Here is an 18,488-nt window from a genome sequence, read left to right on the forward strand (position 1 = left end):
TATGACACTGAGCAAGTCATGTAGCTTGTGTGGGCCTCAGAATTCTCATCTATTAAATGAAGAGGGGAGGAGGGGTTGGATAAGATTTATTTGGGCTGTTTTCATCATGGAAGTTCTATTATTTTCTTAACTGGTAAAAGTGTACTACTGGGTTTCTTTGCTCTACTACCAAGAGGCAAGAGTTGGTTGGATCTGGAAAAAAGGGCACATTTTATTTCTGTAAGAGGCACACCTAATATTGTCTGTGTAGACTAACCATGTGTACTTATAGATGTAAATTGGAGATGTTTTCCATTATGGCAATGATTTAGGAGCTCCAGTTGGATATTTACCATCACTAGAGGTATCAAATGAATTCATTTTACTGTGACATTCTTTCCAAAAATGTCAGTGCTTTAAAAAAAAAAACTTAGTTCTTACAACTAGTTTCTCTACATATAAACCATGGCCATAAGGAAAAATGCATGCATCACAGAATTATAAAACTGCAAGAGCTCCTATATTTTTTATACAAGAAAACTCAGGTACAGAGAAGTTAAGTGATTTGTTCAAGGATGTGTAGCTAGTTTGGGACAAGCTGCTAGAACCCAGCTTGACTGATTCTAAGCCCATGATTCTTCGTATAATGCCATGCATTCTCACCATGTTCTACCTTATCATGTTACATAGCTGTGAATGTGTCTGGGTTAATCATGCTCACTGAACCCATCTGGGTCATACAAAATTCTCAGCATTGCTTTTAACTAATATGAATGGATTTCTATTATGTTTTTGAAGGTGTTATTTTCCAAAGGTGCTATTTAGGAAGCCATATAAGCATTTCTGATCATGAAGACTCCAAAAGTAAAGCAATTTGTGATATCAGTCCTTTTTGGAATTTGAGATGATCCCATTAGGGTAAATTGGTTATATAACAGGGCTTCTTAACCAGGGTTTATTTTAGGGTCTGCTTTAAAACTTGAATTTTTGTACTGAATGATTTTTCTTTTACTCTTTTAAGATCTATTCTCCAGATCACACTAACAACAGCTTTTCATCAAATCCTTCAACTCCTGTTGGCTCTCCTCCTTCTCTCTCAGGTACCGTGCTTGAAATTTGATTTCACAATATCAGCAGAAATTAATACCTATCCTTTCTTATAAAAACAACTCCCTTAAAGGACTGTGAGGTTTGTAAAGTGACATCCTCGTGACATAGGCATTGCTTTGTGTTTTGGGTTGGATCTGTGATTTTATTTGTAAGGGAAGTTCCTAGTCAAGAACTTCCCATAACAGTGCAAATCCATACCTTCTCTGCAATTTATAATCTTGTTGAACTGCCTCAGGCAGTGAGAAGTTAAGTGACTTTCACAAGGGTACCCAGAGGTAGAATTTGAACTCGCATCTTCATGTCTCAAGGCTGACTCTGCACACCTCTAGATACTGCCACTCAAGAGAGACATAGGAGGCAGAAGTATTTCTCACATCTCTAACACATTTAGAGAAGAATAACAGGACATCCTGCTGTTTGGAAATGTTACTATGTATTTTCCACCAGATTATATGGATTAGGTATGGATAGAAAAAGCACTAGAACATATTGTCCACATGTTGCTCTCTAGGTCCACAAGTGAGGCCCTTTGACTGAATCCAGACTTCTGTGTTCTGTGAAGTTTGGGTTCAAAGTGTCACACATTTGAGGACCTAGAGGGCCACATGGGGCCTCAAGGCCACAGGTTCCCAACCCCTGAAAGACCCATGGAATATGAGGAAGACCTTTGTATGGCTTAAGTTTTACCTAGGTCTGTGGATGACATGAAACAAAAATGAATAAACATATCTCAGATGGCAAAGCTCAGTTAACATATTCATTTCAACAGAAGGGAAGTGTGCTCAAAAATTATGTTCTATAGGGATTTACAGAATTTCATTGTGTTCTTTAGTGCCATAGGAATAATTTAAGAGAAAAACCTTTTTTTGTACCAATAAATAGTGAAAAAAAATCTTGGTTAAAAAAAACCATTCTAATTGAATTTATAATGTAATTGATTTTCATGGCCTGGACATTTAGCTGGGACAAGGGTAAGATTAATGGATTATGAGAAATATCTACAAATTAGTTTAGTTTTGAGAGGTGCCTCTCAAAAGGCTTAACACAGCACCTAATAAAAGCATTTCCAGTGGTAGTATTCAGTACCCATATTCATTGTGGTGTAAACAGGTGACTTTTAATTGATCAACTTTTGTTGATGTCCTTAACAATTTATTTTAATTAATAGCTTATCAGACTGTGTTTTTAAAGTCATCAGTGGGGTAGACAATCTAAATTCAGTCAGATATTGTCTCATCAGCTCTTTGTTGCATCCCATAACATGCACGTTGTCAGCTGTTTTTGATGTTAATATGTGACAGGGACAATTTAAAACTACTGGGTTTCTTTGCAAGAGAGGAACCAAATTCTGGGTCAGGAGTGGTAGTTTACCTAAGAGTCCATAGTTTGCATCTGTCCCTCCTTAGGCAGAGGAGAGACCCAAAGATGAGAGAAGTTTGTGGACCCTGATGTCCCAGTAGTAAGAAAGGGGAATTGAAACCAACTATAGAGGGGGAGTGGCTATTGTCAGGTGATGAACTGAACATTAATCACCTAGTGCTTATGTTAACACAATGGAGATGTTGAAGTATTATTTTACTGACTGTAACCCAGTCTTTTCTGCAAGCTGTGACCTGTACCTTAGGTAAGTGAAGAGCCACTAATGTTAGTGTTATTTAGCAGGTAGGGAAGAGTACAGGATAGCTTTAAAGTCAGCAGTTTAATAGATATGTAAAGTAGTCTACTCAGTAGCATAATTTTGGGTCACAAAAGCACACACAGTGTTCAATGGCACATTGGTTTAGGAACATTGAAGCAGAAAAAAATCTTTTGTAGTCCTATTAGAAAGTTAGAGAAGATCACATGTTAAAAAAAGTTAATTTTTATGATAATGTAGATTTAGGGACAAATATTGATCCTCATTTCCATGTCTCATCCTTTGATCTTAAAACATGCAAGATCAATCTATATGTTTTTTCTAAAACAAAATTAATTTGAAGATAATCACCTTTTCTTCACCTAAGAAAATAGTAACATCACTTATTGCCCTGAATAAACTCCAGAGTTCTTTATTTCTTTGGATCGATGCTGCCATATATATAACCAAGCAAAAAAAAAAGTCATTGTTTCACTAAATTCTAATGTGGAAAATAAAACTTTGTAATACTCCTTTGCTTTTAAAATGGTAACATCTTGGTTAGTGTTATTCTAAAGTTAATTCACAAATTTGGTAGGGTAGAAACATATACATATATTTAACAAGAGCTTTTCTTCATATTCAAATTTTGTGACTACAAAAGAAAATAATTTACTTAACAAAGTACCCTTTTATCACAATATATTGTATTACTGATTTTAATGTAGAAAGAATGGTTTTACTCTGTCACTGTAATTTTATAGTCATAAGAGGTTCTTATAGGTAATCATTGGTCATAAGTGACCAATGATTGAATGATTTATTAGCATGTATCAAATATGTGCTTTACCACAGTAAGAATAGTGATCTGGTATGAGCTGGCTTTCCATAAACAGTCACTAAACCCTTCTTAGTATTTTTTTTTAACATACCACTTCTCCTTTTAAAAGTGACGTTTCCTCCTTCAGGAACTGCTCTCAAGTATAGTTTCAGAATCAACGAAATCGTCTCTGTTAGGAGGTAATTTGAGGCCCAGTATCTATGTGTTTTACATAAAGATACCTCCGCGTCCCACCACACACCCACCCTTGGTGTTTCAGAAGGGCTCTGTATGCCTCCTCTGTAGCCTAAATGGAAATTGGTATTTCCCTATCTATAAAATTACCTAAAATATTAGAAAAATATTTTTGTTTGTAAGGTTCTAATTGTGATTTCCATTTTAATATTAGCAGGCACAGCTGTTTGGTCTAGAAATGGAGGACAGGCATCATCATCTCCTAATTATGAAGGACCATTACATTCTTTGGTATGTCTGATCTGTTAACAAATTCTAACCTAGCAACTTTTGTGCCATGTTTCCCCTTTTATAGCTTTTTTCCTACCCTTCAACCCTCCCCCCAGCACACACACACACACACACACACTCTCAAGATGCTTATTTTATTATACTTACTATAGCCATATATCATGTTGGTACAACTGAGCTGCTAACTCAGCCTGTGGGCTGGGAAAGTTAAAAAGTGATGGTGCTGTAACTGGGCCTGTACGTAGATCATTACAGGTGTTGCTAATTTAGCACCACCAGACCTCCATACTCGGATCTCTGCTGCCACTCTTTCTGTCCAAATCATATTCTGAATGCCAGAATTTTGACTGACAATAGCAACATATAGGTGTGTTGCCTCTAGTTGGACAAGGAGCCTGGCTACTGAACCTTCACCACCAGCAGCAACTTGTGATTGTTATAACTCTGGAAATGTATTCTTAATTTTCTTTCTAGAATAACTAGGTCATAAAATTTTTCCCCTAGATGTCCATTCCCATGTGTACTATCTGATTCTTGGCTCCTTACAGTTAATTTCATACGTTGAAGAGTAATACTGGTAGTGAATAAAGTTCATTGCTATAAGGTTTGAATTTCTAGTGTAGAGAAGCCAAAAATTTCTAATGGTTTAATAAATAATATGTTCACTGAGGTTTATCCCAACTTATGGTGGATAATGCCAGTATCAAACATCAAATAATTGTAGTCTATTATCTGCCTCAGTCACTTTCTTCTCAGATTACAAGCATATATGGAAGAAGGGCAGATACCTTCAGTCAGATTGAAATATGATTTTTTTTTCTTCCAAGTCTTGGGATTAACACTGAGAAGAAGGTTCACACTGACTATCCATACATAGAAGATTTATCTTGTCTGTGTTTTAGTACCTTTCTTCATGTATTTGCGTGTATTTATTAGGGACTTTCATTGCACTTGAAATGATCTTTTTAAAGAAAATTTAAAAGAAAAACCCAAAATATAAAAGGAAAGTATTTTGTTCATTTTCTATTTTTCTTCCTTTGACATGTCCCTTGCTACAGCGTGTGGACAGTTGGTGATGGAGAATATGTTGTACACCTAAATGCAATGTTCTTATGTTCTGTTCTTACGTAGATAATAATATGAACCGACACTTTAGGATTTATCAAACATTTTCCTTTGAATAGCCCTGTGAGATAAGGTATGGGAATATTATCATCTGCATTTCACAGATGAGTCAACTGAAGCTCAGAGAAGTGAAATATCTTGTCCATCTTCACACTGCCATTAAGTAGAAGACCTGGCTTTTGAATGCAGGCCCTTGAGTTGAACGCTGCTTCCATTATACCACGTATATGTTACCAGTTCAGTTATTTCAATTTTGCATGAAACATGTCTGAAGAACAAGCAAAATGTTACAAATCTGAAAAAGGGTTTGTAACGGAATAAGAAAACGTTTTGAAGATTTAAATTTTAAGAAAAGTTTTTGAAGACTTAACCAAATATTCTAGAACAGTCTATCAAGTTTGTAGCGCCTACTTAGAGATTTGGAAGATTGCTCAACAGTGCTAGTCTCTGTTAACCACCATCTTTCTTCTCTGGGTTTTTGTGACACTGGTCTTGGTTCTCCTTCTACTCCTCTGACCACTGCTTCTCAGTCATCTTGACTGGGTCATCATCCATGCTACATTCCTTACCTGTGGCTGTGCCTAAAGTTTCTGTTCTTATACTTCTCCTCCTCTCTGTTTACATCCTTTCACTTGGTGACTTCATCAGCTTCCAGGGTTTAATTGTCATCTCTAAGCAGATGATTCCCAGATCTCTCTCTCCAACCCTAGTCTGTCTCCTAAGCTCTAGCTCCATGTTCCAATAGGCATCTAAAAGTCAGCATTTCCAAAAAAGAATTTATTGTCTTTTCTCCAAACCTCTCTGCCCCTTCATTTTCTATAGCTAACAATTATTAGCTAGGTGGCACACAGAGCACTGAACCTGTCATCAGAAAGAGCTGAGTTCAAATCTGGCCTCAGGCACTTATCAGCTGTGTGACCCTGGGCAAGTCACATAACACTGTTTGTCTCAGCTTCCTCATGCACCAAAGGAGCTGGAAAACCACTCCAGTATCTCTGCCAAGAAAACCCCAAATGGGGTCAGGAATAGTGAGACATGACTGACTGACTGAACCACAGCGACAACAACATTTATATGTGTAGTGCTAGAAGGTTTGCCAAGTGCTTTACATCATCATCTCATTTGATAACTTCCCTCTTTCTGTGGAGGGCGTCACCGTCCTTTGGGCCATTCAGGTTTACAGCCTTACTGTCTTCCTTAATTCCTCATCTTTCTTTACCCCATCTGTAGAATCAATTGTTGAGTTTGGTCAATCTCCCTTCACGTCACTTCTTGCATCTGTCTACTTCTTTCCACATGCACAGCCATCACTCTAGTCCAAGTCCTCATCACCTGTCATCTGAATTCTTGCAGTAACCTATACATGGTTATCTTTGCCTCTAGGGTTCCCCCCTTTTCAATAAACATCCACCGGTATATCTTAATGGTGCGTTTGGTGTGTCCCAAAACCATTCGAATTTCTCATTGCTCCTGGGAAAGCAAGCACCTTAAAGTGTTTCAGCACATACTATGCACATCCTCAAGAGAATTTTCCCATACAGCTGCCAAAGTGACTTTCCTAAAGCATAATATGACCATGGGACCACCCTCCTCAATAAACTCCAGTGCTTCCTTGTTACCTGTAGGATCAAATATAAACTACTCCATTTGGCATTCAAAGTTCTTCGAGTCCTGGCCCCAGCCTACCTTGCCAGTCTCAGGTATGATTCCTACTCATACAATAATCAACATGGTGCAGTAGCAGTTAGAGAGATGGCCTTGACTCTAGAAAGATCATTTTGTGTGACTCCAAGCAAGTCACTTTAAGAAACTCAAATAAGCTATAAAAAGGATGCCACCTTGTGTTGTTGAGGGTGTTTTCTCAGCTGGGAGTTCCCTGTAACCATGAATCATGGCCACATTCTCTCTCCCCTTGACACATTTTAAAATACATCCAAACTGATTTTCTTACAGTTCCTCATACACAACACTCAATCTTCTCTCTGTGTGCCTTTGCACCAGCTGAATCCCAAGCCCGTAAGGTGTTCCCTCTTTACCTCCGCTTCTTAGAACTGCTGGTTTTCTTCAAAACTTGAGTGCCACCTTTTCCATGAAGCCTCTCTTGATTGCCCCAGCTGGTAATGCCTTCCCCCAGATACCCAAAAAATCATGTTGCATTTATTTTGTATATATCTTGTATATATTTCTACATGCACGTGTTTTTTTCACCAATGGCATGTAAGCCCCTAGAGGATAGGAAATATTTCTTTTTTTTTTCTTTAAACCCGGTACCTAGCATAATGATTGGCCCGTAACAGGCTTTTGGATTGATAGAAGAACTAGTTTATACATACCATGATTTATGACTGTCATTGTTCTTTTATTGGATAAGTAATTATAGATCATTTCAAAAGTAGTCATCAATCTTTCCAGTCAGACTTCAGTAAAAATTCTTTGTGTAATAGGCCGTAGAGATCAGTTTTTCCATGTGATACAGGTTGAGTTAAAGTAGTCCCAATACATTCCTTTACCTGAAAAAATTCTACTTTCCCAAACCTGCATGGAAATCTGTTTCCAGGTTATATCTGCAATCACAATCATGGTACACAACCATGAATTGGAGGCCTCTATACTCAGCAAACTTAAATTTGTGGATTGTCTAAGCAGGGGCAACTTTTACATTATCTTTATATTTTATTCTGTCCTACATTTCCAGCATTTTCTTGGGAGTAAAAATGTGCATATGGTAAGCAATTTTTTCTACAAAACTAAAATTTGGGGCCCTTAAAGAAACTAAATCTCTAAGACATTTCATATCAGAATGAAGATGGAACTTAGGATAGTTGAAGAACAAAGTCAGACATAAGTGGACAGAACTTAGTAATAGATTGGCAAAAGAATTTGGCTGACAGATTGAGTCATTCATTCAACTCAGTATATACTTACTAATCACCTACTTTATACGGACTGGATGTGGTACAGTATAAATGGAGAGAGGGCACTACTCTTGCTTTTATGGATCATTTAATTTGGGTAGATAAGACCTATGCACATACATGAAGCAGTGATCTTTTCTATCATAGATTTATTGGAGTCTGTAAATGTTCCCTGCCAGAGTACTCCTAAAATTAAAATGCATGTTTTCATTTTCCAAAGTAACTCTAAAGTCTCTTTAAAGATAATGCAGTGTGGTATAACATAAGTACAGTTTATGTCCCTGAAGAATGATTGAATCTATTTTTATTCACGAAAATGAAACTACAATGTTGGTAGCGTTTCTCATCAGTTTTCTGGAATGAAGATTTTTTTATGTTAATTCTTATTCTAAGGGATACTGACTTCTATGAAGAAAGAATGTAGCAGGGTGCTGCATTCAGTTATAAACTCTCAAAGTCCCCCTTTCCCAACTTACATTGTAACCTCCATCTTCAGGTTGAATTTCTGTTTCATCATAAATTGATCTTTCTCTTCTTTCTCATAAACTTGCAGCAAAGCCGAATTGAAGATCGCTTGGAAAGACTGGATGATGCCATTCATGTTCTCCGGAACCATGCAGTTGGGCCTTCAACAGCTATGTCTAGTGGTCATAGTGATATGCATGGATTAATAGGACCTTCTCATAATGGTGCCATGGGTGGTCTTGGATCAGGATATGGGACAGGTCTTCTTTCAGCCAACAGGCATTCACTCATGGTAAGTTTTGATATTTACCCATCATACAAACTTTAAAACTATTTCATGCAATTAGGCATTTGGGTGGCATATAACCTTTTTTCTCTTTAATGTTTGCTCTTATCACTTCAGCTTGGAGTCCTATCTAAGATGAGGCTTATTTGCTGTTCTTTCACATATAGTTGGTTTTTGTTCATTTTATTTTATTTTATTAGAAACTCACTGAGTTTCTTCATTGAGGTAATTGTATGGATCTATAGTTCTATCTCCAGTTATATCTGAAGATTTCTCTGTTGGTATGATATATTTGTTGGGTTTATAGGTGAAACTTTTATTTTTCCCAATTAAGTGATATGAAGAAAAGAATGTCATCTTGAGCTGATGGTGATGCAGTGAATCACAAAAATGTGTTTAGTTTCTTTTTACAGTTGCTAACTATGCCTGAAAAAAGTTATGTGACTTTTATAGTTGGTGAATTTGATTTAGCTAAGGAGAAAAAAAATGAGAGGGGAAAAAGAATATACAAAATAAGTACAAATTCTTAAGTTATTCTTTTTTTCATCTATTGCTTTTTCTTAAGTTTCTTAATAAAAATATTAAAAAGTATTTCTGTCCTGAATGAAGTATTTTCAAGAGCCACAACATGGTGGAAGTCATTTATAGGAAACAAAAGTATGCTAATTTCTAAATAGTGACAACTGACTCAATTCACTTCAATTAAACTGTAAAAATATGCTTTTGAGTATCAGAGCTAAATCTCTCTTTTTTTTCCTTCCCCTGACATCTCCCCAATAAAATCATCTTGGAGTAATTGCTTGTTTGTCCATGGCAGTTGCTGAGAATTCACAAAAGGAAATTCTAGATTGTAATTTAGCTTGGCCTCAGGTAATGTGTTAAGTACTCTTGGGATGCAAGATTTTTCGTTTGTACAAAGCTCCTTTTTCCCCTCCAATGTTTAAACAATACTGCTTTTAATGAAGAAATCTGGCTTTATTAAAAGCCAGATCTGTGACTTACAACCATTTCTGCATATCTGCTCTCAATCGAGAGAAAAAGAATTTAATTTTTGTAACTGTGTTTGCTTTGCATATGTTAAACTGATGCAACATGCATCCAGGGCATCACTTCAGAGACAGTTTGTTCCATAAATATGTAAAGTTTCTCCTTAAATACCAGTTGTAGGTGAAGTTGATCTTTAAAATAATAAATTACATTGTGCATGTTGGAAATATTTGGTCTCTGGATTGCCTTCTTATTTGTGTATCCGTGAGAGGTAAGAAGGAGGAATAACTAGAACACGGGGTCCAGAAAGACAGAGGATGGGACATCATCAGCACCAAGAAGAAAAAGAAAATATATCTAGCCATGTGCCTATATTTTCCAGTATTCTATTTTATTTAATTATGAAGCATGTCAGCAGAGGCAGGAGTGCTTATCATTTTGCTGTTCCTTTCCTGTTCCTGTTCACTTCTCTGAAGATATTTGTAATCCAATGAGAGGATAATTGCAGATCCAAGTAGATGGGGCAGTGTCCCTCCAGAGATGCAGCCCAGTGACAACAGTTTGCTCTTTAAAGCAGTTGTATTCGGCAGTGTTCTTTTTTCCTTCCCGCTAGTCCTCAGAAATAGTGTTAGTCATTATATGAATCCGTAACTTCTGTAAAAGCAACAGATTTGGTATTTTACTTTGTAAAAACTGGTCTGAATTTTCAAGCAAAAACATAAGAACAAAGGAAATAGTTTTTGAATATAGTCAGTCTGAAGTTAGCCTTTGACCACTTCATACATTCCACACTGAAAAGGAAGTTAAAGAAAAAAAAATTCCCCCCAAAATATTCAAGGAGGATACTGGTAATGTTTTCCACATTTGAATTTTAATACACGAAACAGGCTATAAAACTTTAGCCAGCTGCAGTAAATAAAGCAGCAGTGGGAGGTATGGACCGGAAACTTGTACAAAATGTGCTGGTGGGAGTCTCTTTCCCAACTGAACGAACACCTTCATTTGTTGGTTTCATAGCAGAAGAAGCAAGCCATAGTAACATGAGACCCATTCCTGGGCTTATGTTGTTTCCAGCAGATCTTCCTTACACTCTCTCCTCAATAATTTGTCTTATTCAAGAGTAGACAGCACCAAATCCTTTTGACCTTCTTGCATGCTTTCTCTTCCTATGCAAAAAAGCAAAGCAAAACAAAACAAAATAGAAAATAACTTGGAATATGATACAAGCAATTCCTTCTACAGACTTAAAGCTGTATTGGGGAGGACTAGATCTTTGACTCTGCCATGATGTTATCTCACTTAATTGTTAACATATTGTACTTAGCTTTTAATCCATGAATTGTTTTCCTTGGAATTCTGAAGTGGGCCTTCAGTGATTCAAATAAGTTTTCAATAATGGAAGAGTTTCCTAGTATAGCAACACAGTTCACAACACTACAAGTCACATCCTTTTATGTTTTCTAGATATATGCTTTCATCCTGTCATTGCCCCTGTTTAAAACCCTTCAGTAGCTCTCTTTAATCTAGAAGATAAAATTTATATTCTTATCTTCTATTGAAAAGCCTCCACAACCTACCTTCCCCATATTATCTTCCATTCTTCCTGACCAGGCTTTATCCCTAGTCAGACTTTCTGCTCCCAAAATTCTGGTCCCAGAATTTTATTTCTGTCTATCTGTCTGTGCACACACACACACACACACACACACACACGTATATATGCATATATATATATATACACATACATATATATACATATATATACACACACACACATACCTATATATGTGTGTGTGTATATGTATGTATTCTTATATCTCTACCATTGTTATCACTGTGCCCACTGCTTGCATTGTTCATCTCTTTCTTTTCTCTAAATTCATACTGTTCTTTCATGATCCATCTCCTTTGTGGAGCTTCCCTAGCTAATCCAACCTCCAGTAATATCTCCCTTCTTTGAGTTCCTGTTAACTAATGTAATCTGCATCATACAACTTAGCGCTCAAAAGACATCTGTATATTTATACACACAAATGTGTGTCTCATTTTGAGAGGCTGCATGACAGTAGTAGAAAGAAAACTAAAATTAGAACCCAGGAAACTCAGCTTTGAGTCTTACTTGCTATGTGACTAAACTTATTTCTCTGAACCCCACTTTCCTAATCTGTGAAATGAATATGCTAATATTTTCTCTAAATACCACGGAGAAGGAAAGCACTTTGTAAGAAAAGTATTTTGTAAATTCTAAAGAGCTCCATTAATGGGAACTATTATTATAATCCCCTTTTGATTCATGTCCTATCTCCCCAACCTATGGCAAGCTCTTCTGCCTCAGCTCCCACAGCTTTTATCCTCATGGACTATCAGATCACCATGACACAGAGATAACAGAGACACAACAAATATATGTTGATTGAGTCTATCTTAATTTCAGGGTGTTTTGGTGATGCCACAGAAAAGTCTCTCTAGTCCAACATGATTACAGTAAAGGCTATCTTCCAGAATTTCAGGGGTAGCACAGTAAAAAGAATACTGGATTTAAAGTAAAATGTTCTGAGCTTTTGTGTTATGTAACTGACTTTAGGAGAATCCCTTCACTTCTCTGGGGTTCATTTTCCTCATCTGCAAAGAAGTAAATAATAATGTCATCCTGCCTGTCTCACAGAGTTGTTGAGAAGATTGATTGAACTAATGTACTGAAAGTGCTCTGTAAAGCCCTAAATGACTTGTTATAATTGTTCAGTTCACTTATTGGTGTGGTCGTCTACAATGCTGTTTTAAAATGGGACCGTACAGGCATAAAGAAATTTCTTCTTAATACTGAGCCCATTATAGAGAAGACAGACATCGAGAATTCTATTTTGTTTTGTGTGGATTCTTTGATGATCTGAAACATTATGGCTTCTTAAAGAAATGGCTTTCCTTATGCCAGATAGGGTGCCCTAAACATTGAGGTACTTTCAGTACAGAAAAGTTTAAATTATTTTTATTTTATGTAGCCATGTAATACAGTTTTCTAGCAGTCTAACCATAGATCTCTCTTAAATATAGTGGCTTTAGTAGATTGGTAAAAAAATATTTCTTAGCTGACTTTGGAAAGAATACAGTTAGAAACTTTTACCAAGTAGTAATCTGTCATCTTTCTGTCTCAGTTTTCTCACAAGTAGTACTCTGACAAAATCATTAAGCTACTTTTTATTTTAAGAAGTTAATACATTTGTGTAATACATAGCTATTTGCTAAATACAGTGCACTACAATAAAACTTCTTTAATTCAGTATTGGTAGACCGGGCAAATAAAACTTTGAAATACACATTGAATTTACATATCTTCTTTAAGCTATTAAAATACAGAACCTATACCTAATAAGCATGCCTCATCATATGAACCCTTGTGTGGTTGTGGTGGTGGTCCTTCATTCTCAAGCAAGACCAAAATGACATCACTGTGCTGGAGTCAAGTTACAGTGTGTCCCACTATGGCTCATCAGACCAATGTGAGCTCTGAAAGCTATACCACAGGTTGGGCACAGATAGCCCGTGTGAACCTTTAGGGTGGATTCTCTAAATTTGCACATCTTGTGTTTCTCTTGAGCTACCTTAATTCCGCTTTGCTCACAGAGCACAGCACCTTCTCTGGTGAGGGCATGCTATGCCAGGCAGTCCTGTGCCAGTGTCTCCCCTGTCACACAATCAATTTCAAAGTTCTTAAGAGAGACCTTGAGAATGTCTTTGTATAGCTTCTTCTGACCAATATGTGAACACTTGCCCTGTGTGACTTCTCCATAAAATGGTCTTTTTGGCAAGCGTATGTTTGACATTCAAACAACGTGGCCAGCCCATCAGAGTTGCTCTCTCTGCAGTAGAGTTTGAATGCTTGGCATTTTAATTTGAGAAAGGAACTTGGTATCTTCTCCTGCCAGGTGATCTTCAGAATCTTCCTAAGACAATTCAAATGGAAGCAATTCGGTTTCCTGGCTTGGTGCTGGTATACTGTCCAGGTTTCACAGGCATACAACAATGAGGTCAGCACAACAGCTCTGTCAACCTTCAGTTTCATCATTTATATAATATATTTATATAATAATTCTAATTATTTGTCAATGGTGGTAATAGATAACGAAAAAAGGTTTTTTTCCTAAAAATCACACCATCAGATAATCACTGTCATTCCCTGATTTATATCACTTAAAGGATATTTGTTGCTGTTTGGGGGCAGACTAAATAAGTAAATAACACATTCCAATTCCAATGCATATTATCTATAACTTGGAGTAGTCTTACCAAGAAGGCTGGATTCAATGGGAAAGAGCACATTTTTATATTACATATTCTAAAATTAGACAAAATAAAACTCAGGTTTCTCCCCGAAACAAATTAGAGTGCAGCATTGTTAATAATTCTTGACTGCATGAAAACTGTGGTGAGGTATTGGTAGGCAAATGAATTAAATGATTTAATATTTATTTGGTAGTAAATCAAAGTTTAGAGATCATCTAATCCAACTCTTGTCATTTTCTTAATAAGGAAAGTGAATTCTAAAGAGCTTGAGTGAATTGACGAAAATCACACAAGGAGTGAATAGGCAAGGCAAGATTCAAACCCAGGTCCTTTGAGTCCAAAACTAGTGTTCTTTCTATTACATTATGCTACCTCCTTGTGGGAAGGCATAACCACAGATTTTTGTCAGCTTTTTTTAGGTAATCTCAGCTTTTTGGTAGGGTTGGAAGCAACCTGAGAAATCATCTAGCCAATGCCCTTCAGTTAATAGATGAAGAAAAGAAGGCCAAGAGAGGCAAATGAGTTGTCCCAGGTGTCATGGAGCTAGCTAATTTTGATATTGTGGGGAGGGGTAAAAAAGCACCAAGCTTGAGGTATTTTTCTTTACTGCATTTAAACACATTTTCCTTAGTAATGAATATCATACAACTTTATAACTCAGCTAAGGGAACTTGAAGTAGTTTACATATCCATTAGCTAAGCCTTATACAGCTTCAGAATCATTGAAGTAATCATTGTTATTACTGCAATTATTGAAAGGCAAGTCAAAAGGTCTCCCAGTGAGTCTGCCAAAAACAGCAATAGAGTAGAGGAATTTCAACTCCTCATCTTTTCTTCTGGGCCACTTAGAAGTATCAATATATTTAACAATTCACAAAAAGATCCATGGATGGAACTTAAGAATTTTCACTTTGAAGTGGTTTTCATGCTACGGAATTTGCAAGTTTATTGTTTATGGAAAACAAGAAGGGCCTAGCTTCCTGTTACTTGTCCTTTGCCCAGAAGATATTTAAGTTATTATTACTACTACTAATATACTGCACCATAAGTAGCCTTCTGGTTAAGTGCTACACTGAATGGTATCATTCTTTTCTTGTTGGCTCTTCATGAAAGTATTGTGGTTTATCATTTTCTTCTATTATCCCCACCCTTTCTCCTCTCCATACCCATCACAGAAAAAGTCAGAGCTATTGGTCACCAAGTCATAAAATGCAAATGTCATTTAGGCCCTCTGAAATTGCATAGCATCACAAGGACTCTAAGGTATGTCAGAGGTCTGTGGGAAGGCCCTAAAGGAACACTAAGGTGGGCCCAAGGAACTCATTATAGACCAAAGCATCTTTCCTGGGACACTCAGAATACAGGCCAATAACAAGACATCCTTAGGCCAGTGAATTCAGTGAAGTTTACCCATTGTGCCATTCTTCTTAGGGTAAGGATCTCAGTCAGCTCTGTCCATTTCTTCCTCCCTGACATTAAGTTTAGTGGAAGACCCAGAAATAGCCTGTTTATGCCTAAGGGAGCCTCCAGCCCAACATGCTTACCTAAAAAAGGATCTTTGGATTGAATAAGTAAATGCCCCTCTCATTTATATAACACTTGGTTTTTGTTTTGTTTTGGTTTTGTTTTTTTCAAAACATTTGTTTGGAGTTCTGGAGATAAGAGTTGTAAATAGTATCTTCCTCTCCAGGAGGAAGATTGAACTTTTTGCTTGAACATTATACTTTGAGTTTATTTTTTTACTAAAAAAATATGAGGGTGCACACTATATTTTACTTCTCTGTGCTTCAGCATTCAGTACAGAATATTGTCTAGAATTTCAGCTGTCATACAGTAGAAAGAACAGTAGATTTACAATTAGATGACCTGGGTTTGAATTTTTGGTGCTATGTGACATTTATTGGTATCTGTGGAATTACTCAGGGGGTTGTAGCATTGTATAAGTTAGCACATGGTTTGAAACTGTGATAGACTTTGCCCATAGATCAATTCACTTCAACAAATGTACAAAGATAAATGAGGTATAGCATCTGTCCTCATGAGGCTTACAGACAATGAGTATACACCGCTTACTTAAATAACTATACGGCCAAAAAGAACACAGTAAGAGCATAAGAGAAACACAAAGTAATGGATACAGAGTGCAAGTGGAAGGAGGGATTCTTTTTTAGCCAAAGGAATCAAGGTAATACCCAAAAAGCACAGATGGGAGGGGAGAATATTCATGGTCTATATAGGAAGAGAAAGAGCAGCAGGGTGGTGAAGTGGATAGAGTGCTGGGCCTGGAGTCAGGAAGACTCATCTTCCTAAGTTCAAATCTGGCCTCAGAAAAGGAAATGGCAAACCACTCCAGTACCTCTACCAAGAAAACCCCAAATGGAGTCATGGAGAGTTGGACATGACTGAAACAACTGAATAGCAACAACTACATGAAGAGGAATGAGTAAATCATAAAAGCATGTCTATTTACGCTGCAGTCTGATATATCTGAAGCATAGACTTTCTGGTGGAATGGTGTGAGAGAAGGCTATAAAAGTAAGGAGCCCCAGCTTGTAAAGGACCTTGAATTGAATTACATAGTTTAGAAAAGTTAATCCAAGGAATTGAAAGTCACAGAATCTTGGAATATCAGAGCTGGAAAAAATTCTAAAGATTATCCTGTTCAACCCCTTTATTATATTACTTCTATATTAGACTGAGGGCCAGAGAAGTGTAGTAATTTTTCAGAAATCACACAGCTACTTAAATGGTAGAACCAGAACTCACACCCAAGTCTCTTGACTCTCTGTTCAGTGCTTTTTTTAAAATTGCTACATAGTGACTCTCCTGCTTTTTGCTTTCCCAATAAAATAGATTTTCTGACTATATACATGTAACAAAATCAGCACAAATGTTCCTTCAATGAACATTTATTTATCAACTAACTATGAGAGGCTCAAATGTGAATAAGATTCCATATATTAAAGGATTATAGTTTAGCAGGGAAGATAAGATTTACATAAATAACTGCTTGTGTAAAAGGCAGAAGGTACAATATGCCATAAAATGTTTTGGAGGGAAATTTTACCCCTAGTACCAAGAATTACAAAAACTTCATGGAGAACATTGTATTTTAACTGGACCCTGAAGAATGGATTGCATTTTGGAAAATCAGAGATAGGTAGAGTTGGAGTAAAGGGAGAAGATGATTTCTAGACAGAGGGAAAGCATGATAATTTGTTGGGGCTTTTAAAATAAATTTTTTTACACAGGAAATAAAGGATCCTGTTTTTAAATGGTAGTAAAAAGATGATTTGATTATACCAATTGGAGCACATCATTCAGCACTGTATATAATTTTAAAGACTCTTCTTTCATAGCACATCAACACCATCAATTGGCCTGCATGCCTCATATGAGAGCCCACAGGAAAAGAGAATTCTTGTGTATATTTTTTTACATCTAAATTGAATTAACTCATGGAATTTTCCACCCTTAGGAATTAAAGTAGCAGCTCATGAAGTAATTCAGTTATGTCATTCATACCAAAACAGAAAATAGTGAAGCAACTTGGCACTATTTAAAAGGCAAGATTTGGCTTTTGCTGTTTTATATTTGTCAAAATCTGTGGCTGTTGTGTTATTTTAGCTTTTATTGTGGCTGTAAATTTCTAAATCAAAAGTATCTTAATTACTTAGAAAACAAAAGTGTAAAATAGGACCATAATAAGGGATAGTTTAGGCAAAGTGGCTTTATAAGAACGAAAACTTAGCTTCAACATTGCATCTTATATAACTTTTAGAGTTTTACCTAATTGGTTGACATTCGCAGTTGCTCATAATTATAGCTTCTACCATATCCATAAATCATCTTAGAACTATAAAGTTGAGTTTAACCAAAAGACCTGTCAAATATTATTCAAAATGACACCCTTGGAAAGTATTGTCCTGATACAATGGCCACATTCATTTTAAAGCAGTTAATTGGGCATATTGTTAAAACCATGGTGTTGGGTTTCCAAGTTTTAATTTAGCGTTTGCATTCTCCCTTCCTTCTACACATGGACGGAGCTATTGTGAAGCTGAAAGTGTGTGAAAGTTATTGGAGAATAGTAGTCTCTGGGTAATGTTTCTGTACACTGCCCAGATTTTCCCCCCCTGTAGTCTAGATGGGAAACAGCTGGCTTTTGTTTAAAAAGCTGTTTTGTGAAATGTCTGAATCTTGAGGTGTAGAACTGAGGTCACTATTAAAGCAGGTGCTTGGGAACAAGTGAGAAAAGAGCTGAGGCTGACATGACTCTATAATCTTGTATGGGATACGTCTTATGGGGGAAGGGCAGAATCTTGAATTTTGCTGAATTATTTACTGAACTTCATTTTTCTGAGAAAATGAAGAAAGTTAATATTATCAAAGAATTATACATTTGATATCTAAGAAATT

General features: G+C 36.5%; 1 protein-coding gene across 10 annotated transcripts in view; it reads left to right on the plus strand.

Moving 5' to 3' along the window:
* The window catches only part of TCF4 (transcription factor 4), a 443,926-nt gene that overhangs the window by 397,980 nt on the left and 27,458 nt on the right, over window positions 1–18,488 (plus strand). For all 10 annotated transcript variants that reach the window (XM_078153252.1, XM_078153254.1, XM_078153251.1 and 7 more), the window contains 3 exons: window positions 1,001–1,079; window positions 3,934–4,010; window positions 8,604–8,807. In XM_078153252.1, coding sequence (XP_078009378.1) covers window positions 1,001–1,079; window positions 3,934–4,010; window positions 8,604–8,807 — 360 coding nt within the window. The remainder of the gene's footprint in view (window positions 1–1,000; window positions 1,080–3,933; window positions 4,011–8,603; window positions 8,808–18,488) is intronic.

This window comes from Phascolarctos cinereus, unplaced genomic scaffold, assembly GCF_003287225.1.
Source record: "Phascolarctos cinereus isolate Bilbo 61053 unplaced genomic scaffold, phaCin_HiC Scaffold_4;HRSCAF=312, whole genome shotgun sequence".
In the NCBI taxonomy this organism is placed as follows: Eukaryota; Metazoa; Chordata; class Mammalia; order Diprotodontia; family Phascolarctidae; genus Phascolarctos; species Phascolarctos cinereus.